Here is a 25658-nt window from a genome sequence, read left to right on the forward strand (position 1 = left end):
TGATGTGGTAGATAAAAAGAGCAGAACTTAAGGGCATGTCACACTAAGAGATATCGCTAGCAATATCGCTATAACTAGTGACGTTATAGCGATATTGCTAGCGATATCGCTGTGTGTGATACTTACCTACGACCGGCTCCCCCGCTGGTTATCGCTGATCGCGCGAGAACAGGCTGGACTGTTTCTCGTCGTCAGCTTCCTGCGGCGCTTCCTGCTGTGACGACGAGCGACGCGTGGAGCCGGGTGGGAGGAAGCAGGATCGCCTGGTGTGACAGGTAAGTAGCGACCCCCATCCCCAGCGATGTCGCTAGTGAGATCTGCCTGTGTGGCAGCTCACTAGCGACCACTTAGCGATGTACCAGCGATCCTGACAGCGTCATATCGCTGGTCGGGATCGCTGGTACATCGCTAAGTGTGACAGTACCCTTACACCCAGATAGAGAGCAACTTGAGGGTGTGACACAGACTCCGGGGGTGACCATGACATGTTATTGCCAGTAGAAACCACTAAGGCTGAGTACAATGTTATGCAGACAGAAGCTCGGACACAGTGGAATGACAGTGCTCCACAAGGTGAAGTCAGGATGACGGTAGTAGCTATACCAGAACGTATGACCAGACGGGAGTGTGGGTCTGACCAACTATGAGACTTGGCAGAGGTGACCAAAGGTGTGTTAGAAATAGGGTCCGCTGGTTCCAGGACCTTGTTAAAGTGTGGTCTCATAAGAAGCAAAAGGTGGCAGGTTTACAGGCTGAATTAAAGACAATAAAAGAGCATATCGAACAAGAAAAGGCTCTGAGATAAGCTGATGAGCACTGAGTGGATGAGCTGGAAAAGGAAGTCTCTGAGTTCAGAGGTCACCTGTCAATGTGGCAAAGTGTAAATGAGGCCTTAAGGGAAGATGTGGAAGTGCTCAGGGAAGCCGTAAGAGGTCTTCTGCAAGAAGAGAAGTTGGTGGTAGTAGAATTACAGCGCCCGTTTCCGAGGGATAACAAGGCAGAGCTACAAATGCCCATCTTAGCAAAGGGGCCTGAAGCGTGTAACACTAAGGAAGAGTGTGCGCTGAGAACGGAACAAGGCAATCACCCGGTCATTGTAGATGTCTTGATGGAAAAGTCTGTGGCAAAGCGAGAGTCTTCCATCCATGAAGAGAGTGAGCCCTCGATCTTCAAGTACGTGATAGAGGTACCCGAAGATGTGCAAGAAGCCTGTACCAGTGAGGGTGTGCATGAGGCTTTTAAAAAGGCGGTCGAAGTGTGTAGGTTGCACTGGGCACCTGAGACTCAGCAGTACTGTCAACCAGGGAAGACACAATGAAGCGGGTGGCTGTCTTGAGGGATATGCATCTACAATGTCTCCGCACGAAACAGATGATCATGTTGAGTAATATGAAAGCCGCTCAACGTCTGGAACTTGCAAGGGAAGCTAAAAATCGGCTGGGCTTTGTGGAAGAAGTAATTCCGGTACCCAGACGTCTGGTGGGGAAAGTCATTGGAAGGCTTGGAAAAGTGATGCAAGAGCTTTTGAATAGATCCGGTGTGGCGAGGGTGAGGATCCCACCTGATGGTGAAATCCAGGTAGCTGGTGAAGATGGCATGGTTCCATGCATTGTTGTTGGCTCTGTGAAAAGCCTTAGGAACATCCGAATGCTCCTGGAATATTGGGTAACATACCTGAGGGAGATAGAGCAGCTAAGACTCGACTGACTGCAGATTAGTAAACAGTTGCGGAACATGAAGGTACCCTCCAAATAATGAAATGGCAGTTAGCCGAAGACTTTCAGCAAGACAAGAACGTCGAGAACAAGTGGCAGTTCTACTCTCAGTATGAGACTGAGAGACCTGGACAGTAGCTCCTGTGATGTACTAGATGAGTCAGACTCAGAACAGACAGTGGGCTTGACTGTAAAGCTAGCTTCACACTAACGTTTTGGCCAGCAGCGCACGGCCGCCGCTAAGCCCCGCCCCTGCCACGCCCCCTCCGGTCATCTCCTTTCAGTATCGCACATCGCTGCATGCGATCTGCACACCCTATCTTTTGCATAGGGTGCGCAGACCATGCACTGGCCGTGCGCTGCTCCCTTTTGACTATGCGCCGAACGCACCATGTTGCATTTTGGTGCGCTCGGAGCACCGTCAAAAGGGCGCAGCGCACGCAAAATCCTACTAGCACACGGCCAGCGAACGGTCTGCGCACCCTATGTTAAAGATAGAGTGTGCAGATCGCATGCAGCGATGTGCGATACTAAGAGGAGATGACCGGAGGTGGCTCGGCAGGGGGCGGGGCTTAGCGGCGGCCATGCGCAGTGGGCCAAAACGCCAGTGTGAAGCTAGCCTAAGTGGGACTTATGACCGCAGCAACCGGGGAGGCAGCCGTGGAGAGAAAAGTCGGGTGACGGTGCTGTGCTGGCAAAGTGTGGAGACTAAAAAGGGTCTGGTGAAGCAGGCGGACTGTGACTTGAGGGCCAAAGCCCAAGGCCGATATACTGACCGCTGGGGGCGGGGGAGGCCTAACAAAGATATGATGCTGAATAACGCCCAAAACAGACTGACTTGTAGGGCAAGGTGACAATGGGTACGCTGTCTGGAGGCACATAGTGTGTGACAAATGTTCAACCTCACAAGTTTGAACAGGGGGCAGGGTATGTGATGCAGTAACCTCTGTTACAGCTAGGGGGCGCTGTGTATGCGGTAACCTCTGTTACAGCTAGGGGGCGCTGTGTATGCACTTCAGGACGCGCTTGGAGGCATAATTATGATGGTAAATTAGGGGCTGGCATTATTGTAAATGGCCGGTATGTGTCGCAGAGGTTCACTGCGCTGTGAGCCAAAAATGATATGGATATGCTGGGACATACTGTAGTTTCACAAGTATTTGTTGTGTATTACTTATAAGGGTGGCTTATAGGGCTAGTCAGAGAGCTGGGCGGGAATTGACTAGCCACACATGTACCGTCCATCCATGGGGGTGGTTACAACCATTTAATGTGACTGAGGTCTGGTCACATGGACAGAGTGTGTGTAACCGAATAGTTCAGGGTGTAAGGTCCTGGAAGGTCTGTGTTGGAAGATCCTGGGAGTAGGATCGGATTCCTGGAACATGTGATGAGACCTTGGACCTGGTGGCCTGGGTGTTGGACAAGTGTCCTGAATAGCACCCAGACAGGCCACATGTGTGTGCGGAGCCTGGGATGGCCCAACACTGAGACACTATCCTGTTGAGGATATTGGACTGACGAGGAGTCAGCCTGTGGAGCAGGAGCTCCTGAGAGGTAACCCCCGGGTATGGGGAAAGAACTTTGTCAATGCACAATGGCCTGTTACTGAACTGTGCAGTCACCCGGTGACTGGAGAGAATCCATCGTGACTAGTGAATCCCTTGTAAAGCCAAACGTGATGAAGTAATGGACTGTGTGAAAGCTGGTGATGTGAATCCTGGCTTACGGTGCGGATTATGTTGTTTAAATAAACCCTATGGACTGATTTGTGTGAAAAAACCTGTGCCTGACTACGTTAATCTGCTGCCAAGCAAGTGTTCCCCTACACTTTATAACTCTCATTAGTGGCCCACAGATGACTCTATATCGCCCACATACAGTAGTGTCATCGACACACAATGAAGTCTGTTATGATTGAGTCACCGCAGGAGGCAAAAACAGAAATGCTAGCTAAGTCCAGAAAACCGGAGAAGTTGGCAACTATCAGATTGCAGACCCCTGAACCTAACAACACAACTAGCAGTAGCCGTGGGGAGTTCCTACGATGACCTAGACCCCTCGATCACAGCCGGAGAGATACATAGGCCTAAAGAAGGAAAGGGGAAATCTAACTGCCCCAGAGCAGACCCCAAAGCAATAGGCAGCCCCCCACATATAATGACAGTGAAGCAAGATGGAAACACTTACACAGACAGAAAGACAGAGTGAGCAAAGATGGGGCCCAAAAACTACCTAGATAGGAACGGATAGGAAAGCTGCTGTCTGCAATCTGCCAAAACCCTATCAAAGACAAAGCAAACCAGCTGATATAAAAATGGCCCTGAAGCAACTAAGCTTCAAAACTAAATCAGCACTCAGGTATTTTCAGAGGACAGAGCTAAAGGAATACTGCACACTCCAGCAGGGAGTGGCAGAATCCAAAAAGCAAGAAAAACAAAAACAAATCTTAAATGCAAATGGCAAAGCAGAAAACTTAGCTTTAGGAGAGCAGGCATCAGACTGGTGTCCAAGAGTCCACAGAGAAATCACCCGCAGGGCAGAAAGGGCGTAGGCAGCCTTATATCCAGTCAGAGACTCCACTCAGCCAATCGTCTTCATTAGTCCCAGGTGCCTGATAATCAGGCTCACTACCTTCCTTCACTAGGATAGGGAGTTCACCAGGCCTCAGAGACGGAGGGGAAAATGAACTCACAACAGTACCCCCCCCTTGAGGAGGGGTCACCGAACCCTCAACAACGCTACCAGGGCGATCAGGGTGAGCCCGATGAAAGGCACGCACCAATCTTTTGGCATGAATATCAGAGGCAGAGACCCAGGAATTATCCTCCTGACCATAACCCTTCCACTTAACCAAATACTGGAGTCCTTGTCTAGCCCAGGGGTCCTCAAACTATGGCCCGTGGGCCACATGCGGCCTGCCAAGGACTTTTATCCGGCCCCCCGCCAGGCCGACATTGAACTTATGAACTGCATTGCAGTTCAATGCCGGCGGGCCCTGTGATCACCGGCGGGACGAGGCGCCGAGGAAAGGCGTTACGCAGCCCTCCGTATGCAGCAGAGCACAGTGCACACAGACGGCCTGATCATCACGCCACCTGCGCGGCCTGATGACGTCACACCGCCTGTGTGCCTGTGCAGGAAGAAGACTGAGATGAGCGGGCGCCTCTTCAGAGCAGCGGGGGACATAGGTGAGTACTTTTTTTTTTTTTTTTTTTTTTAACGCCGGGTCCTATTGGGGTCATTTACCTGCCTAATGGGGACATGTGCTGCCTAATGGGGACCTGTGCTGCCTATTGGGGACATTTATCTGCCTAATGGGGACATTTACCTGCCTAATGGGGACCTGTGCTGCCTAATGGGGACTGTGCTGCCTATTGGGGACCTGTGCTGCCTAATGGGGACCTGTGCTGCCTATTGGAGACATTTACCTGCCTATTGGGGACATCTACCTGCCTAATGGGGACATCTACCTGCCTATTGGGGACTTGTGCTGCCTAATGGGGACATTTACCTGCCTATTGGGGACATTTACCTGCCTAATTGGGGACCTGTGCTGCCTAATGGGGACCTGTGCTGCATATTGGGGACATTTACCTGCCTATTGGGGACCTGTGCTGCCTAATGGGGACCTGTGCTGCCTAATGGGGACATTTACCTGCCTATTGGGGACCTGTGCTGCCTAATGGGGACATTTACCTGCCTAATGGGGACATTTACCTGCCTATTGGGGACCTGTGCTGCCTATTGGGGACATTTACCTGCCTATTGAGGACCTTTGCTGCCTATTGGGGACATTTACCTGCCTATTGGGGACCTGTGCTGCCTATTGGGGACATTTACCTGCCTATAGGGGACCTATGCTGCCTATTGGGGACATTTACCTGTCTATTGGGGACATTTACCTGCCTTTTAGGGACCAATGTTGCCTATTGGGGATTCTTGCACCACACCAGTCTGAGCCTGAGGTAAAAGTGGAGTTCCACCAATATAAGCACTGGTGAGGTTGCATTGATAGGCACTGATCAGGCTGCATTGATGGGCACTGATCAGACTGCATTGATGTGCACTGATCAGGCTGCGCTGATGAGCACTGATCAGGCTGCATTGATGGGCACTGATCAGGCTGCATTGATGGGCACTGATCAGACTGCATTGATGGGCACTGATCAGGCTGCATTGATGGGCACTGATCAGACTGCATTGATGTGCACTGATCAGGCTACATTGATGGGCACTGATCAGGCTGCATTGATGGGCACTGATCAGGCTGCATTGATGGGCACTGATCAGGCTGCATTGATGGGCACTGATCAGGCTTTATTACCTCTAAATAAGATATGTGCAGTGTGCACAGGAATTTATTCATAATTTTTTTTAAACTATATTCCGGCCCTCCAATGGTCCGAGGGACCGTGATCTGGCCCCCTGTTTACAAAGTTTGAGGACCCCTGGTCTAGCCAGACGGGAATCCAGAATTTTCTCTACCTCATATTCCAAGTTACCTTCAACCAATACAGGGTCCGGAGGTGCCACCTCAGGCACAACTGGCTCAACAAACCTCTTCAACAAGGACTTATGGAACACATTATGGATCTTAAATGTGACAGGAAGAGCCAAACGAAAAGAGACCGGATTAATAATCTCCAAAATCTTGTAAGGTCCAATAAATCTAGGCTTAAACTTAGGAGAAGCCACCTTCATAGCAATATTTTTTGATGATAACCACACCATATCACCAATCTTAAACTGGGGACCAATGGTCCTATGTCGATTGGAAAACCGCTGGGCCTTTTCCTGGGAGAGAGATAACTTATCCACCACTTGGTCCCAGATCTGGTGCATTCTCTCCACCACAGTGTCAACCCCTGGGCAGGCAGAAGGCTCCATCTGCCCTGAAGAAAATCGGGGATGAAACCCAAAGTTACAAAAAAAAGGTGACATCAAAGTGGCAGAACTAGCTCTATTATTTAAAGCAAATTCGGCCAAGGGCAAAAATGAAACCCAATCATCCTGATCAGCGGAAATAAAACATCTCAAATACGACTCCAAGGTCTGGTTTGTTCTCTCTGTCTGCCCATTGGTCTGAGGGTGAAAAGCAGAGGAGAAGGACAACTGAATTCCCAACTTGGAACAGAACGTCCTCCAAAATTTAGACACAAACTGAACTCCTCTGTCAGATACAATGTTCTCAGGAATCCCGTACAAGCGAACCACCTGTTGCAAAAACAGGGGCACCAACTCAGAAGAAGATGGCAACTTAGGGAGTGGTACAAGATGAACCATCTTAGAGAACCTATCACAAATCACCCAAATAACAGTCATTCTTTGAGAGACTGGCATATCAGAGATGAAATCCATTGAAATATGGGTCCATGGCCTCCTGGGGACCGGCAAAGGCATCAACAACCCACTAGAGCGAGAACAAGATTTAGACCGGGAGCAAGTCCCACAGGCCTGCACAAAATTCCTGACATCATGAGACAAGGTGGACCACCAAAAAGAGCGACTCACCAGATCTCTAGTACCAAAAATACCAGGATGACCAGCCAATGCAGAGCAATGAACTTCAGACATCACTCTCTTCTTCCACTGGTCAGGAACATACAACATTCCACTGGGACAACGCTCAGGTTTGTCCTCCTGGAACTCTTGCAGAGCAAGTCTCAAATCGGGCGAGATGGCAGAAAGAACTACCCCTTCGCCTAAGATGGTAGCAGGCTTGGTCACCACAGGAGAATCAGCAACGAAACTCCTAGAGAGGGCGTCTGCCTTGACATTCTTAGTTCCAGGAAGAAAAGAGACCACAAAATCAAAACGTGTAAAAAACAAGGCCCACCTAGCCTGTCTAGGGTTCAAGCGTTTAGCCGACTCTAGGTAAATCAAATTTTTGTGGTCAGTGAGGACCACAACTTGATGTTTGGCTCCCTCCAACCAATGTCTCCACTCCTCAAATGCCCATTTCATGGCCAACAGTTCCCGATTCCCCACATCATAGTTACGTTCAGATGAAGAGAACTTTCGGGAAAAGAACGCACAGGGGTTCATTTTAGATGTTACCGGATCCTTTTGGGACAAAACCGCTCCTGCACCAATCTCAGAAGCATCCACCTCTACCTGGAACGGGAGTGAGACATCAGGCTGCCGCAAAACCGGGGCGGAGGTAAATCTACGCTTCAGCTCCTAAAAGGAGGCAACAGCCTCCGGAGACCAATTCAACACATCCACACCCTTCCTGGTCAGGTCAGTCAATGGTTTGGCAATACTAGAAAATTTTGCTATAAATTTCCGATAAAAATTAGCAAAACCCAAAAACTTCTGGAGGGCCTTCAAAGAAGTGGGCTGAACCCAATCATAAATGGCCTGTACCTTGGCCGGGTCCATTTCAATAGTTGACGGAGACAAAATAAATCCCAAAAAAGAAATCTTCTGTACTCCAAAAAGGCATTTCGATCCTTTGACATACAGGGAATTCTCTCTCAAGATCCGGAACACAGTCCGAATATGTTCCACATGAGAATCCCAATCCTTGGAGAAGATCAAAATATCATCCAGATAAACAATCAAAAATTTATCGACAAAGTCTCGGAAAATATCATTCATGAAGCACTGGAAGACAGAAGGGGCATTAGTGAGCCCAAAAGGCATCACCAGGTACTCAAAATGTCCCTCCGGAGTATTAAACGCCGTCTTCCATTCATCCCCCTGTTTAATGCGGATAAGATTATACGCCCCTCTGAGGTCAAGCTTGGTAAACCAGCAAGCACCTCTAACTCTAGAGAATAGATCCGAGATCAGGGGTAACGGATACTGATATTTAATAGTAATTTTATTGAGGGCACGATAATCAATACAAGGCCTTAAAGAACCATCCTTCTTGGCCACAAAAAAACGGCACCTAAGGGTGAAGAGGATGGTCTAATATGACCCTTCTCCAACGCCTCCTTAATATGGGACCGCATAGCCTCGTGCTCGGGTACAGATAAATTGAAGAGCCGACCTTTAGGAAATTTACACCCCGGACTTAGTTCAATCGCACATAACTCCTATGAGGAGGCAAGCATATATAGGAAGGAGAGAAGTCCGGCTTTCAGGATCGCGCTGTTCCAGTCCAAAGTTCACAAGGAGTTAATCCAAGGACCAAGCAGTGATTATAACTTTCTTTTTATTCCATAAACTCTACGCGTTTCGTGTACACACTGTACACTTCCTCAAGAGCAAAGTCTTTGCTCCTGAGGAAGTGTACAGTGTGTACACGAAACGCGTAGAGTTTATGGAATAAAAAGAAAGTTATAATCACTGCTTGGTCCTTGGATTAACTCCTTGTGAACTTTGGACTGGAACAGCGCGATCCTGAAAGCCGGACTTCTCTCCTTCCTATATATGCAATTCTAGTGACCGGCTGATTGCTGCAGTTCATCGGATCCTACCCATTTGTGCTTATGGTTGTTGTGTTCCACACAACTGAACCAGGTGAGTGGATCCATATCTGTTGAAACGTTTATATCATTGGATAAGACCCTATTGTGCGCTTCTGTCTCCCCCTTTTTTATGAGGAGGCAAGGACGCAGACTCATTCTCACTAAATACATCATAGAAGTCCGCCAAATAGTCAGGAACCTCATGCGACTGAGGAGAGGTGGAAAAAACCGGAGCCTCACTAAAGGTACACCGGCAACCCCAACTCACCACAGACACAGACTTCCAATCCAAAACTGGATTATGAATTTGCAACCAGGGAAACCCCAGAACAACGGCATCATGCAGACCATGCAACACCAAGAATCTGCAATTTTCTTGGTGGTCTGGGGCGACCCGCATGACCACCTGGGTCCAAAACTGAGGTTTATTTTTAGCCAAAGGGGTAGCATCAATCCCCCTCAAAGGGATAGGCGTCTGCAGAGGTGTCAACGGAAATCCACAACGTTTAGCAAAATCCAAGTCCATTAGGTTTAGCGCTGCTCCCGAATCCACAAAAGCCTTGGCGGAAAATGTGGACAGGGAACAGATCAGAGTAATCGCCAAAAGAAACTTAGGCTGAACCCCACCAACAGAAAACGTGTGTGCAAAGCGTTTCTCACGTTTAGGACAAACAGAAATAATATGTGAGGCATCTCCACAGAAGAAACACAGCTTATTACGCCTTCTGAATTCCTGACGTTGCGCCTTAGACAAAACTCTATCACATTGCATAGGTTCAGACGTCTGTTCAACCGGCGGCAACACCTCTCGTGTAATCCTGCGTTCACTTAAACGCCGATCAACCTGAATGGCTAAAGACATAGAATCGTCCAGACCAGAGGGAACAGGAAATCCCACCATAGTATCCTTTACGGCTTCTGACAAACCCTTCCGAAAGAGAGCAGCCAAGGCATTATCATTCCAGGTAGTAAGGACCGCCCACTTTTGGAACTTTTGACAGTACAACTCTGCAGATTCTCGACCCTGGTTCAATGCTAACAGGGTCTTTTCAGCCTGATCAATAGCATTGGGTTCGTCGTACAGCAACCCCAAGGCTTGAAAAAATGCGTTCACATTAGTCAGAATAGAGTCATCTGGTTTCAAAGAAAACGCCCAATCCTGGGGATCGCCGCGCAGCAAAGAGATGACAATTTTAACCTGCTGCGCGGAGCTCCCTGACGAGTTAGGCTTCAAAGCAAAAAATAATTTACAATTATTTTTGAAACTCAAAAATTTAGATCGATCCCCAAAAAATACATCAGGTGTGGGGATCTTTGGTTCAACAGCATGTGAACGAGCAAGATAGGCGGAAATTCCTCGCACCTCAGCAGCGAGCTGCTCCACACGATCAGACACTTGTTTTATCTCCATTGAGAGAAAAAAAAATTCCCCCTACGGCCTCAGAGATATAGAGGAGAGAATACACACTTTTTTTTTTTTTTTTTTTAAAACACAATTCTTTCCTGCTATAGAGTACCCTAGGATCTGCGGTATGGCGGGTGATTCTGTTATGATTGAGTCACCGCAGGAGGCAAAAACAGAAATGCTAGCTAAGTCCAGAAAACCGGAGAAGTTGGCAACTATCAGATTGCAGACCCCTGAACCTAACAACACAACTAGCAGTAGCCGTGGGGAGTTCCTACGATGACCTAGACCCCTCGATCACAGCCGGAGAGATACATAGGCCTAAAGAAGAAAAGGGGAAATCTAACTGCCCCAGAGCAGACCCCAAAGCAATAGGCAGCCCCCCACATATAATGACGGTGAAGCAAGATGGAAACACACAGACAGAAAGACAGAGTGAGCAAAGATGGGGCCCAAAAACTACCTAGATAGGAACGGATAGGAAAGCTGCTGTCTGCAATCTGCCAAAACCCTATCAAAGACAAAGCGAACCAGCTGATATAAAAATGGCCCTGAAGCAACTAAGCTTCAAAACTAAATCAGCACTCAGGTATTTTCAGAGGACAGAGCTAAAGGAATACTGCACACTCCAGCAGGGAGTGGCAGAATCCAAAAAGCAAGAAAAACAAAAACAAATCTTAAATGCAAATGGCAAAGCAGAAAACTTAGCTTTAGGAGAGCAGGCATCAGACTGGTGTCCAAGAGTCCACAGAGAAATCACCCGCAGGGCAGAAAGGGCGTAGGCAGCCTTATATCCAGTCAGAGACTCCACTCAGCCAATCGTCTTCATTAGTCTCAGGTGTCTGATAATCAGGCTCACTACCTTCCTTCACTAGGATAGGGAGTTCACCAGGCCTCAGAGACGGAGGGGAAAATGAACTCACAACAGAAGTCCTTGGAATCTCTCAGTTTACATGCCAGCGGCTAATTGCTAATGCAAATAGGAGAGATGAGAGCAGGTGCCCCTGTTGTGTACCCCTGCCCAACTCACATAGCCCTGACAATCGACCATTTACTCTCAATCTAGTGAACGGTGACCCGTAGAGAACATTACCCCACTTTATCAACTTATGACCAAATTCCATTTTGCACAATACTTTCCATATATCCACTGGACGCTGTCGGAAGCTTTCTTAGCGTCACAGACATTGTTGCTCTATTTCCAGCCTCGTTATTACTCATCTGTATAGTAAGATTGCCATGATCCATGTAGGATTGTGACAGATAAAAGCACTTGTAACCTTTTTTTTTCTTTAAGCTGGTTGCTTAAAGTTAGTTTTGCTTAAAGTTAGTTTTGCCCCTGGTGGCCATTAGGGTCATTACACAGTGGTGTCTTTTGTTCTAGTTTGCCCCCCGGTGGTGGTTAGCGTTACTACACGGGAATCACTAACAGGTGTGATTGCTCTGGCTTACCTATAATGGTGTGTCATGTGCTCTCACTCACTGTTGGTGAAATTGTTCATTTCCAACCATCCTTGGTGGAGGAAGGAGCTAGAGAAAGTTCCTTGCAGGTCAGTCAGAGTCCTGGTGTGGAAGGAGCCACAGTGAGGAGTTCCTTGCAGCTCTGACAACGCTTGGTGAAGTAGCAGCTATTCAGGAGGAAAGCTGTATTCTGCTGCTGGACTCTGTTGCTGGGAGCAAGAGCAAAGCTAAGTGGTGTTATCCCTGTTTGTACCTTTCCTTTTGTGTGTTTCAGTGCAGTAGTGGGATTAGTTTCTGCACCGTCCATTTCACTAGAAAGGGCTAGGTGCAGGGCGAGCTAGGGTTTTTAGGTATCCTGCTCGTCGCCAGGTGCGGAACCTGCATAGGGACTGTCAGGAGTGTAGACACTGACTCAGGGAGTGCAGGAGGTCTCCACGTCCCCGTTCCCTATCGCAGGGCTCTCCATTGTATCGGTTTCCCTGATGTTTCCCTTTATTATTCAAATTCGCCCTGCCGGAGGTGTATCCAGATACACGTGTAATGCTGAAATTCGCCTGCTGGAGGCGTTGTATCCAGCTACACATTATATTATATAAATTCGCCCTTCTGGAGGTGGTGTATCCCAGGTCACGTGTGTCAGAGAAATTCGCCCTGCTGGAGGCGGTGTGTCCAGTCATACGTAGCCATCACAAAGATATCACCGTCTGATGTTGGTGCCGTAGAGCTGTTCGGCATAAATCTTGTTTGTCTTCATGGATCACTTCCGCTATCATTTTATTTCCCTATTGGTGAGTACTTTAGCTAATATTTCATTATCTGCAGGGAGTCGGTATATCAGACGATACGAGTCTGGGGGCTCAGGGTTTTCTCCCGGACAATAATTGCTTCAGTCATAGATGTGGGCGATCTTCCTACTGATGCGGCTCCTCAAAAAAAACAATAATTCTGGTAACAAGATCGCCCCATATTCTTTTTAGGATTCTCCTGGGAAATCATCGGACCCCGGGGCTTCTTCATTTTGGAGTTTACTCACTGCCTCCTCTAACTCCTCTACTGTTCATGGCCCATCCAAGAGCAAACTAGGATCTACGGACAGTTCAGGGAGCGAAGAGCAAACTAGGATCTACGGACAGTTCAGGAAGTGAAGAGCAAATTAGGATCTACGGACAGTTCAGGAAGCGAAGAGCAAACTAGGATCTACGGACAGTTCAGGAAGCGAAGAGCAAACTAGGATCTACGGACAGTTCAGGGAGCGAAGAGCAAACTAGGATCTACGGACAGTTCAGGGAGCGAAGAGCAAACTAGGATCTACGGACAGTTCAGGGAGCGAAGAGCAAACTAGGATCTACGGACATTTCAGGGAGCGAAGAGCAAACTAGGATCTACGGACAGTTCAAGAAGCGAAGAGCAAACTAGGATCTACGGACAGTTCAGGGAGCGAAGAGCAAACTAGGATCTACGGACAGTTCAAGGAGCGAAGAGCAAACTAGGATCTACGGACAGTTCAGGGAGCGAAGAGCAAACTAGGATCTACGGACAGTTCAGGGAGCGAAGAGCAAACTAGGATCTACGGACATTTCAGGGAGCGAAGAGCAAACTAGGATCTACGGACAGTTCAAGAAGCGAAGAGCAAACTAGGATCTACGGACAGTTCAGGGAGCGAAGAGCAAACTAGGATCTACGGACAGTTCAGGGAGCAAATAAATCTGAGGGGTCTGTACACACACACTTCTCTCCGTACAAACACACGGCTCTGCTCCATAAACCTCGTACACACATGGCTCCGCTCCATACGCCTCATACAGACACGGCTTTGCTCCGTACACCTCGTACATCTGCTGCTTTGGTCCTTAGAGCCACAGTTCCGCTCCGTACACCTCGTACACACGTGGTTCAGCTCCGTACACACACAACTCTGCTTTGTACACATCCTACACACACAGCTCCGCTCTGTACATGTCGTACACACACGGCTCCATCTCGTAGACCTCGTACATACACTGCTCCACTCTGTACACCTCATACACACGCGGCTCTGCTCCGTACACACACGGCTCCGCTCCGTACACCTCGTACACACACGGCTCTGCTACATCCACCCTGTAAACCCCTCCTGACCCCACACATAAACTTCCCCTCATCCAGCACCATGACAACCAGCACAGCAGAGTCCTGCATACACTGAGGGCCCTGATCATGTGACCCCTGACTCCTCCCCTCCTGTGACCTCATCCCAGGTCCTGTGCGCACAGAGCAGCCATATATGTGGAGTGGGAGTGCAGCTCTGCAGGTTAGTGATGGCAGTCCGGCTCTTCTGGCTCCTTTTCCCTCTTTTCTCCCTCCTGTCCCTTCACTATAAAGCCTGGGCCTCATTATACAGCTGTACAGGGGTCTAGTGAAGGATTTTTAGCCCTTTCCTCAGACTGTAACTCCTGGGAACATGCCCTCACTCCTGTCCCTTCACTATAAAGCCTGGGCCTCATTATACAGCTGTACAGGGGTCTAGTGAAGGCTTTTTGTCCCTTTCCTCAGACTGTAGCTCCTGGGAACATGCCCTCACTCCTGTCCCTTCACTATAATGCCTGGGCCTCATTATACAGCTGTACAGGGGTCTAGTGAAGGCTTTTTAGCCCTTTCCTCAGACTGTAGCTCCTGGGATCAGGCCCTCACTCCTGTCCCTTCACTATAAAGCCTGGGCCTCATTATACAGCTGTACAGGGGTCTAGTGAAGGCTCTTTAGCCCTTTCCTCAGACTGTAGCTCCTGGGATCAGGCCCTCACTCCAGTCCCTTCACTGTAAAGCCTGGGCCTCATTATACAGCTGTACAGGGGTCTAGTGAAGGCTTTTTAGCCCTTTCCACAGACTGTAGCTCCTGGGAACAGGCCCTCACTCCTGTCCCTTCACTATAAAGCCTGGGTCTCATTATACAGCTGTACAGGGGTCTAGTGAAGGCTTTTTAACCCTTTCCTCAGACTTTAGCTCCTGGGATCAGGCTCTCACTCCTGTCTGTATTGTGACTTGTGTTATCCTCTAATATCTGATATTTGTCCATGTGGTTTCTACATTAGTCAGTGCGGTGACCTCGGCCGGTGCTGGAGAAGATTCTTATTCTTAAGGGTAGGTGCACACGGTCAGTAATCGGCAGCTCTTTAGAAGCAGCACCGTCCGCTCTGTCCAAAGCGCTTCCGGCTTTTGAACGCAAGTGAATCCGCACGTGTTCATTGAACCAAACAGAAGAATCACGTCCAATACATTGTACGGGTGACATTTATCTTACATAGTGACATAGTACAGTAATTAAGGTTGAAGGAAGACTAAGTCCATCTAGTTCACTCCATATCTTATATTATACGAACATGCTTTAACATGTTGATCCAGAGGAAGGCAAAAAAAACCCATGTGGCAAACAGTAAGGCTACTTTCACACTTGCGTCTTTTTGCTGCGCGTTTTTTGCGCACACAAACGCATGAAAAAAGCGCATACAAACGCTGCGTTTTTTTCAAGTATTTTTATGTGCATGCAGGAAAAAAAACGCAGCGTTTGTATGCGTTTTTAGTGCGTTTGCGTTTTTTTGCACATATTTTGTCCTCACCCAAAACAAAATCTAGAACAATCTTGCAACACACACGACCAATGGGACGTCAGTGGCAGTGTGGTATGTTAATATATAGACCCTGTCTACAGTATTCTTCACATTTGCTTGATTTTTCTCGTGTCAACATGGATCTGCGCTGGAAGAGTTTTCACTTCAACTTGGATTTGGACATCGCGATGGCTAGGGCATATGCAGTTGCTTGCTATGAACAAAGGAAGAGAGAGACAGCGAAGACGGCAGCGGCGGCGTATGTGGATACATCCGATTGTTGAACTCCGGGAGAGCCGTGGGGCGTACCGTACCCTCTACAGTGAGCTACACGCAAACCCTGGGAAATGTACAGATTATATCCAGATGTTCCAAGAAAGCTTCAGGGATTTGCTTACTCATGTCCATGAATCCATCCGGAGACAGGACACACAGCTCCGTTGTGCGATTCCTCCTGAGGATCGGCTCCTGGTGACATTACGGTACGTAATATTTAAAAACCAAGGGGTGGGGTGATGTTTTTTTTTTTTTTTTACATGTACTATTCAAAACCTGGGCTAATTATTTTTTGTTAATGTACTAATTTTTTATTTTACAGTTTTAAAAAAACCATATACAGAAATATTAATTTTACTTCTTTCTCTGTTTCGCAGATTCCTGGCGACTGGAGAGACCCTATCTTCACTACACTTCCAGTACCGTATTGGAATCTCTACCTTGTCTGGAATTGTTGCAGACACCTGCCGGGCTCTCTGGAACGTTCTTTGTCCCGAATTTATGCCCCTGCCCACCGTTGAATAGTGGATGGAAATTGCTGACAAATTCTGGACAGTCTGCAATTTCCACTAGTGTTTGGGAGCTGTTGATGGTAAACACATATGGATCATCAAACCCAAAAGAACTGGATCGGAGTACTATAATTACAAAAAGTACTTTTCAGTAGTACTCATGGCCATTGCGGATGCCGGATGTATGTTTGCAGCAGTGGACATTGGAGCATTTGGCCGTGGTAATGACTCCCAGGCTTTTAAAAACTCAGACATGGGCCGGAGGTTGTATGGCAACCAATTTAATTTCCCTATGCCACGGCCTCTTCATCACACCGAAGCTCCGCCACTGCCCTTTGTAATAGTTGGGGGTGAGGCTTTTCAAATGTGCGCAAACCTACTGAAACCCTACTCCAGCCGTGACTTGGACCACACCAAAAAAATCTTTAATTACAGGCTGACCAGGGCCAGAAGAACTGTAGAGTGTGCTTTTGGGATTCTTGTCTCCAGATGGCGAATTCTCGGCACAGCCATTAATCTTAAACTTGAAACAGTGGATGAGGTGGTGAAGGCGTGTGTGGTTCTACATAATTTTGTGATCGCTAAAGAGCACCCGACCTTTGAACTCGATGATGCTGCTCCTAACCCATTGCCTGAATTCACTCAGCACCCTCTCAGGTCATCCGTTGAAGTTGGCCAAATGAGGGACCAATTTGCGGCCTACTTTATCTCTGATGTAGGACGGGTGCACTGGCAAGATGAAATGGTGTAAAAATGTTTTTGTGTGTGTATGTTAATAAAAAACCTGTTTTGATACCAGTACTGAGTGCACTATGTTTTTTACACTCCAATAAAATAAAAAACTTCCCATGTATACCTGTGAATTCATGATGTTCTCACACCTGGGCAGGTAAATACACATATGAGTTAAACTGCAGCATCGCTAGTCTGCGTGAAATATATTGGTATGTAAGCAACGCTGCAGGTTAAATATGATATGTGTATTAACCAGGCCATGATTGATAAATAGTTATTATTAGAGTTGAGCGACTTTGGTAGGATCGGGTTTCATGAAACCAAATTCGTTTCAAATGAAACTGGTCTAGTGGAAAAAAAGTCGGGAGTTTCGTTCAAAACCCGACCCCAATGCAAGTCAATGGGGAATAAAAGTCTGCATTGAGTGGATGAATGTAATCCGCTCAATGCCGACTTTTATTTCTCATTAACTAACATTGTGGTAGGGTTTTGAACGAAACTCGACTTTTTTTTGCCCGAGTTTCACCAGTTTGCGTTTCATGAAACCAGATCCTAGTCAGTCAACTCTAGTTATTATACTAGTGCTTGGTATTTAACATATGACGTGTATTTACCCATCAGTGGATTCAACACGTAATAAGAGTATGTTGTGAATTACAAGGTATATCAATAATCCACCTTGCCTAGTATCACAATAAGTGAAATGAGGATGGTAAAAACAGCCAATCCTCAAAACACTTTTTGTGACACCTTGCAAAGTTTAAGGCGCATTGTGTGTATGGCGCAGTGTGTGTAGGCGGCGCCAAAAACATTAATCAAACTTTGTTATGGTGAACCAGAAATTTAAATTTATTTTTAACCAAAAAATTATAAAAAAACTTTATTTTTTTCTGCATTTGGGGTCAGATGGTAGCAAGTTGGGGGTGTGCAGTGAAGATGAACAGCTTATCGTCGATGAAGGTGTTCTAGGGGAAGGGGCAACAAAACTTGTGGGGGAAGGGAGTCCAGTTATGGGAAAGGAACTAGACACACTAGGAGGAGAGGACAGAGGTTCAGCTACAGTGGTCCTAGCTGTTTGTCTCCTTAAACTGGCGGGCACTGGACCTACTTGGGCCCAATGCCCGCTTTGATTGTTGGCGCCGCCTGGAACTTTGGGCAAATAAGGAATGTGGGTCCCCAGTCTGCTGCTGTGCATGCTGCTGTGCATGCTGTGGTGGCGGTGGCAGTGCTCGTCCTTGCAGGAGGACTGGTGGCGGCAGTGATGGTCCAGGTTTGCGGAGTGGTGGTGGCAGGGCTACTACATGTTGTAGTGTTTGCGGCAGGGCTGTTCCACATTTGAGGAGTGGTTACTGTGGCTGTGCTCCAAGCATGCATGGGGGTGGCGGTGGTGCTCCAGACAGGAGCAGCGCTTGCCATGGTGGTGTCGGTGTAGTGACCAGCTGCACTCAGACTTGTGGTGGTGTATTGGTGGGTGTCCTGGCTTTGAATAGAGGTGTCAGTGCAGTGGTATGCAGCACAAGTCGGTAGTGAGGTGAAGAGAGTCAATGGTGGCACAGTTGGAAATGACACCACTGACTGCTGCCCGTACCGATTATGCTGCATAGCCTGCAAGAAAGCATTGTTGCAGGCCTGCAGCACACTCAGCCGTTGCTCAGGACTAAGGTGTTCCGCCATGCCCTTTTCAATCTTACTAAAAAAATGGTGCGCTGGTCTGTTGAGGTCAGCCTTCAGACCAGGGGTCCTCAAACTTTTTAAACAGGGGGCCAGATCACGGTCCCTCGGACCGTTGGAGGGCCGGAATATAGTCTAAAAAAAATTATGAATAAATTCCTGTGCACACTGCACATATCTTATTTAGAAGTAATAAAACAAAAATAGGAACAAGTACAATATTAAAAATGAAGTTAAATCATCAAACTTACAGATTTTTTGGGTTCTTCGAATATCCAACACTTCGAGTCAATTTTTTCTCTTTCTTGATATCATTGTTTCCTAGGGATTCAAAATTGCTATTAGTAAAATACCAACATATATACAGTGCTACAAAAACAATATACCAGCAATAAAATTGCCCACACAGAGACATACAGACTGCACTGCCCATCAATACGGCCTGATCAGTGCCCATCAATGCAGCCTGATCAGTGCCCATCAATGCGGCCTGATCAGTGCCCATCAATGCGGCCTGATCAGTGCCCATCAATGCGGCCTGATCAGTGCCCATCAATGCGGCCTGATCAGTGCCCATCAATGCGGCCTGATCAGTGCCCATCAATGCGGCCTGATCAGTGCCCATCAATGCGGCCTGATCAGTGCCCATCAATGCGGTCTGATCAGTGCCCATCAATGCAGCCTGATCAGTGCCCATCAATGCAGTCTGATCAGCGCCCATCAATGCGGCCTGATCAGCGCCCATCAATGCGGCCTGATCAGCGCCCATCAATGCGGCCTGATCAGTGCCCATCAATGCGGCCTGATCAGTGCCCATCAATGCAGTCTGATCAGTGCCCATCAATGCAGCCTGATTAGCGCCCATCAATGCGGCCTGATCAGTGCCCATCAATGCGGCCTGATCAGTGCCCATCAATGCAGCCTGATCAGCGCCCATCAATGCAGTCTGATCAGCGCCCATCAATGCAGTCTGATCAGCACCCATCAATGCAGTCTGATCAGCGCCCATCAATGCAGTCTGATCAGCGCCCATCAATGCAGCCTGATCAGTTCCCATCAATGCAGCCTCACCAGTGCCCATCAATGCAGCCTCACCAGTGCCCATCAATACAGCCTGATCAGTGCCCATCAATACAGCCTGATCAGTGCCCATCAATGCAGCCTCACCAGTGCCCATCAATGCAGCCTCACCAGTGCCCATCAATGCAGCCTCACCAGTGCCCATCAATACAGCCTGATCAGTACCCATCAATGCAGCCTGATCAGTGCCCATCAATGCAGCTTCATCAGTGCCCATCAGCGCAGCCTGATCAGTGCCCATCAATGCAGCCTCACCAGTGCCCATCAATGCAGCCTGATCAGTGCCCATCAATACAGCCTGATCAGTGCCCATCAATGCAGCCTCACCAGTGCCCATATTGGTGGAACTCCACTTTTACCTCAGGGTCAGACTGGTGTGGTGCAAGAATCCCCAATAGGCAGCATTGGTCCCTAAAAGGCAGGTAAATGTCCCCAATAGGCAGCACAGGTCCCCAATAGACAGGTAAATGTCCCCAATAGGCAGCATAGGTCCCCAATAGGCAGGTAAATGTCCCCATTAGGCAGCACAGGTCCCCATTAGGCAGCACAGGTCCCCAATAGGCAGCACAGGTCCCCATTAGGCAGCACAGGTCCCCAATAGGCAGGTAAATGTCCCCAATAGGCAGCACAGGTCCCCAATAGGCAGGTAAATGTCCCCAATATGCAGCACAGGTCCCCAAAAGGCAGCACAGGTCCCCAAAAGGCAGCACAGGTCCCCAATAGGCAGGTAGATGTAACCAAGAGGCAGGTAGATGTCCCCAATAGGCAGGTAAATGTCCCCAATAGGCAGCACAGGTCCCCAATAGGCAGGTAAATGTCCCCATTAGGCAGCACAGGTCCCCATTAGGCAGCACAAGTCCCCAATAGGCAGGTAGATGTCCCCAATAGGCAGGTAAATGTCCCCAATAGGCAGCACAGGTCCCCATTAGGCAGCACAGGTCCCCAATAGGCAGGTAAAGGTCCCCATTAGGCAGCACAGGTCTCCAATAGGCAGGTAAATGACCCCAATAGGACCCGGCATTTAAAAAAAAAAAAAAAAAAGTACTCACCTATGTCCCCCGCTGCTCTGAAGAGGCGCCCGCTCATCTCCGTCTTCTTCCTGCACAGGCACACAGGCGGCGTGACGTCATCAGGCGTGCACTGTGCTCTGCTGCCTACGGAGGGCTGCGTAACGCCTTTCCTCGGCGCCTCGTCCCGCCCACGATTACAGGGCCCGCCGGCATTGAACTGCAGTGCAGTTCATGAGTTCAATGTCGGCCTGGCGGGGGGCCGGATAAAAGTCCTTGGCGGGCCGCATGTGGCCCGCGGGCCGTAGTTTGAGGACCCCTGCTTCAGACGGTCAAGGCGCTGTTCGACAGAATGGAAGCGGTGTTCCATGTGGTTAAAACCATGTTCCATGAGTGAAAAACCACTTTCCACTCTGACAGCGACTTGAGGCTGGCATTAAAGGCCTCACTCAAGTGCATAAACTCGGGCAAGACATTCCTGTCCAAGGCCCTCTTCCGCTGGCGGGTAGTACCCACATAACCAGTGGCAGAGACCTGGGACAGGGGAACACCTGATGGACCAGCTTCCTGGTCACCAGCTGTGTGTGTGGCTGACCTGCACGGTGCTTCCTGGCTGTCGGATGGCTGAGACGGGTCAGAGGACGTCCGATGAAGGGCCGCTCCAGGGCCAGGTTGCAGGGTGCTGCTCCAGGTGCTGTGGAAGAAAGGAAAATCATTACTATCATGCCTTTACAAGAAGCATCAGCTGTGGATTAGAATAACACAAAATAAAAACCCCAAAATTATAATACTTATGATCTGGTGCCAAGGATCGGTCTTAGGAACTGCAACACTTGATAGTAACGGTATCTTGTTCTTGTCCTTGAAGCAGAACCACTGCGAACCTGGCCCTCAGCACGAACATCACTGTTGAAGCGGTCCTTGACCGAGCGCCAACATGTTCGGACTTTGTCCACTGTTGGAAAAACAAACAACATTTAACAATTGTGTTTGATGCATGACATATGCTATCACTAAACCAAACAGTGCCATCACAAACAAGAGTCAATGTGGCACAATACAGCAATACAATACCCAAAGCAGTCACTGTTGAGCCAGATGACACTGTTGGGTTTCCTGCTAGAATATATCTAGCAGGAAACCCAACAGTGCCATCAAGGACAATAGTCACTGCGGCATAACAGAGCAGGGAAATACTTACTAAACGCCTTTTTGGAGGATGCAGTGGCGCTGTCCCAGCCATCCATCAACGCTGCGGCCACCTCATTCCATAGCCGCCGGGTCACCACATTGTCCTTGTACAACTGGTCACGGCTGTCCCACAACGGGACACGCTCCTGGACCAGGCGGATAAGGTGCTCATTATCCAGGTAGACGTCTTCATCCCATTGTGGAACCTAGACAAAACACATTCTTTAGAGTATTCGAATTTTGTGTGAATAAAAAGTTACAAAAAAGATCCAGAAAAGAGGAAATATAGAAGATAAAAAATAAAGAACATTACAAATCATTTGATACTTACATTCCGTATCACCACCGGGACTTGGCTGCTCCTGCCGTTCGCCCTCACTAGTCGCGTCCCCTGAAGATGACGATGTCTCGAAAAAAAACAACAAACGTTAGAGATTTTGAGAAGCAGCAGATATACTTACCAAACGCACGAAAATAATCACCTCACGGTCTGCTTGCGCCAGTTCCTGCTGGGATGGTGAATATTCCGATTCCGAAGACATACTGCATGTAAAAATAATACAAAGCATTAGTACATATACAATTTAAAAGGACAGGCATACATTTTTTAGATGTAATAATACTCACATTCTTGCCGCTGAAGCTGGAATTCAAAATGGGGTCTTCTTTTGCAGTCTTTCTCTATAGTTATGGTACATGCTGGTAGACACCTCCTTTTATATAGACATGTTTTTTTTTAGGTGGGGATTTTTATAACTAGTCGAACCAATGGACACCAAAAAAAACGCATGCGCAAAAAAACCGCATACATGCGCATGCCAATGCGCACGGATTCGCACCCATAGGCAATAATGGTAATTTTTTGCGCAAAACATGCTCATGCGTTTTTTTAAGCGGTTGGGCGGACCAAAAAATGCAACATGTAGCGTCTGGAAAGTTAGGACACGCAGCGCACGAAAAACGCATACGTGCGCATACCAACGCGCACGTATGCGCACCCATGTTAAATATAGGGGAAAAACGCATGCGCACGTATGCGCAAAAACGCAGCGCATAAAAACGCAAATGTGAAACCAGCCTAAGCTCCACATTGGGGAAAAAAATTCCTTCCCGACTCCACATACGGCAATCAGACTAGCTCCCTGGATCAACGCAATATCAAGGAAACTAGTGTATATACCCTGCAATATTATACTTTTCAAGAAAGGCATCCAGTCCCTTCTTTTAGTAGGGAATCACTCATTTCAACATCATATGGCAGAGAGTTCCATAGTCTCACTGCTCTTACAGTAAAGAATCCGCGTCTGTGAGTATGCTTAAACCTTCTTTCCTCCAGACTTAGAGGATGCCCCTTGTCCCCGTCACAGGTCTAAGAGTAAAAAGATCATTAGAAAGGTCTTTGTACTGTCCCCGCATATATTTATACATTGTAATAAGATCACCCCTAAGCCTTCCATTCTCCAAACTAAATAACCCCAAGTGTAATAACCTGTCTTGGTATTGCAGACCCCCTAGTCCCCTAATAACCTTGGTCGCTCTTCTCTGCACCTGCTCCAGTTCAGCTATGTCCCCATTAAAGCTCATTTGCCATTTATCAGCCCAAGCTTCTAGTTTACATAAATCCTCCTGTAATATAAAATTGTCCTCCTCTGTATTGATTACCCTGCAGAGTTTAGTGTCATCTGCAAATATTGAAATACTACTCTCTATGCCCCCTACAAGGTCATTAATAGATAGGGGTGGATTAAGGGTAGCCAGGGCCCCGGGCTGTTCAGACTCTGTGGGCCCCTCGGTCATGTGATGGGGTCACGTGACGAGGTCGAGAAGTCACTAGTTTTCAGGACGCATACGGTGCGTCAAGGAGCAGGAAGGGGTTAAATACTGAGGTAAAAAATTCAGCAAATAGACAACGTGTGCGCGAGGCCTCACAAATACTCAGCGTGTGCACGAGGCCTTATAAATACTGAGGTAAAAACTCACCAAATACTCAGCGTGTGCACGAGGCCTTATAAATACTGAGGTAAAAGCTCACCAAATACTCAGCATGTGCAAGAGGCCTTACAAATACTGGAAGGCTTCCACCCAACATCTAGTCCTGACTCACCTATACCTAACATCGAAACCAGCTAATAGTCTGCAATCACCTGCTGACCTGGACCCATGACCTGTCAGACAAGTTACTTCACATGAGTCACACAGAGGCTTCTGCTTCATGAACTTCCCCAGATAGAAGAAGCAGCCTCTGGTGTGCAGCCTGTGGCCGGATACACAGGAAGAGACGCTACTCGTCAAAGGCTGTGCCCAACATGGCAGCAGAGGGGTTAACGCCACAGACCAGTCGCCGTCACCTCACACACTGGACACGAAGCTGCATCTGGCGACGAACAAGCGCACATTGCGCAATGTTAGTTATGTTCCAGATGTTCAGAATGTGGAGGACCAAGGGGGGACAAAAAAGACCCCAGGATTGACACAGGAGCATGGGAAAGTGGATGGCAGTCAGAGGGGCAGGGTTTATATAGGGGTCGGAGTAAATATATATATACACACACACACATATATTACTACATGCGGGCAGTGCACACATGCTCAATCCTCTGGTTGTACAACTTTTAACTGGTCGAAACATTTATCTCAGTAGGCCAAGAAAGAAATGTGTTAGGAATAAAGTACACCTCATAGTAACTTATGTGTGAGGCAGAGGTGACAAGACCCGCCATCTCGTGCCCACCTTACTAGAGGTGCGCACTGCCCACATATAACAAAGTTGATGGAAACAGACGACTTCCACTATGATGATTGGTTACCGGCCGCCCGACCACACTCATTTCAAAACTAGTCACACCCATGTCCACGACTAGAGTTGAGCGACTTTAGTCGGATCGGGTTTCATGAAGCAAAATTTGTTTCAGATGAAACTGGTCCGACTAGGGCAAAAAAAGTCGGAGTTTTCATCCACGACCCAACCACATCTATTTAGCACTGCTGATCACACTGACTGGTACTGAGGGCACAGTGGCTGGCATTGTGGGCACAGTGGCTGGTACTGTGGGCACACTGACAGGTACTGAGGAAAAGAAAGAAAGGAGAGAGAGAGAGAAACAGAAAGAAAGAACAGAGAGAAAGAAAGAGGGGAAAGAAAGAACATAGAGAAAAAGAAAAAAAGAAAGGAAAGAAAAAAAGAACAGAGAAAGAAAGAGGGGAAAGAATGAGAAAAGAGAGAGAAAGAACAGAGGGGCAAAGAAAGAGGGGAAAGAAAAAAAGGAACAGAGAGAAAGAAAAAGGGGAAATAAAGAACAGAGAGGGAGAGAAAGATAGAGGGGAAAGAAAGAATCGAGAGAAAGAAAGAACAGGGAGAAAGAGGGGAAAGAAAGAGAACAGAGAAAAAGAAAGAACAGAGAAAAAGAAAGGAAGAACAGAGAGAGAAAGAAAGATTAGAGAGAGAGAAAGAAAGAGGGGAAAGAAAGAAATAACAGAGCGAAAGAAAGAACAGAGAAAGGGAAAGAAAGAGGGGAAGAAAGAAAGAACAGAGAAAGAAAGAACAGAGAGAGAGAAAGAAACAGAAAGAAAGATTCTATAAAAATACTATAGCAGCCCGGC

At 47.8% G+C, this 25658-nt stretch overlaps 1 protein-coding gene across 1 annotated transcript in view; it reads left to right on the forward strand.

The window, feature by feature from the left end:
• The window catches only part of LOC141072977 (uncharacterized), a 244580-nt gene that overhangs the window by 180081 nt on the left and 38841 nt on the right, over positions 1-25658 (forward strand). Inside the window, 3 exon segments of the mRNA XM_073560243.1 lie at positions 1023-1186; positions 14171-14292; positions 15071-15119. Of these exon segments, the coding sequence (XP_073416344.1) occupies positions 1023-1186; positions 14171-14292; positions 15071-15119 (335 nt within the window).

The sequence above is a fragment of the Dendrobates tinctorius genome, unplaced genomic scaffold (genome assembly GCF_039654945.1).
Source record: "Dendrobates tinctorius isolate UK_male_01 unplaced genomic scaffold, ASM3965494v1 ptg000294l, whole genome shotgun sequence".
Lineage (NCBI taxonomy): Eukaryota > Metazoa > Chordata > Amphibia > Anura > Dendrobatidae > Dendrobates > Dendrobates tinctorius.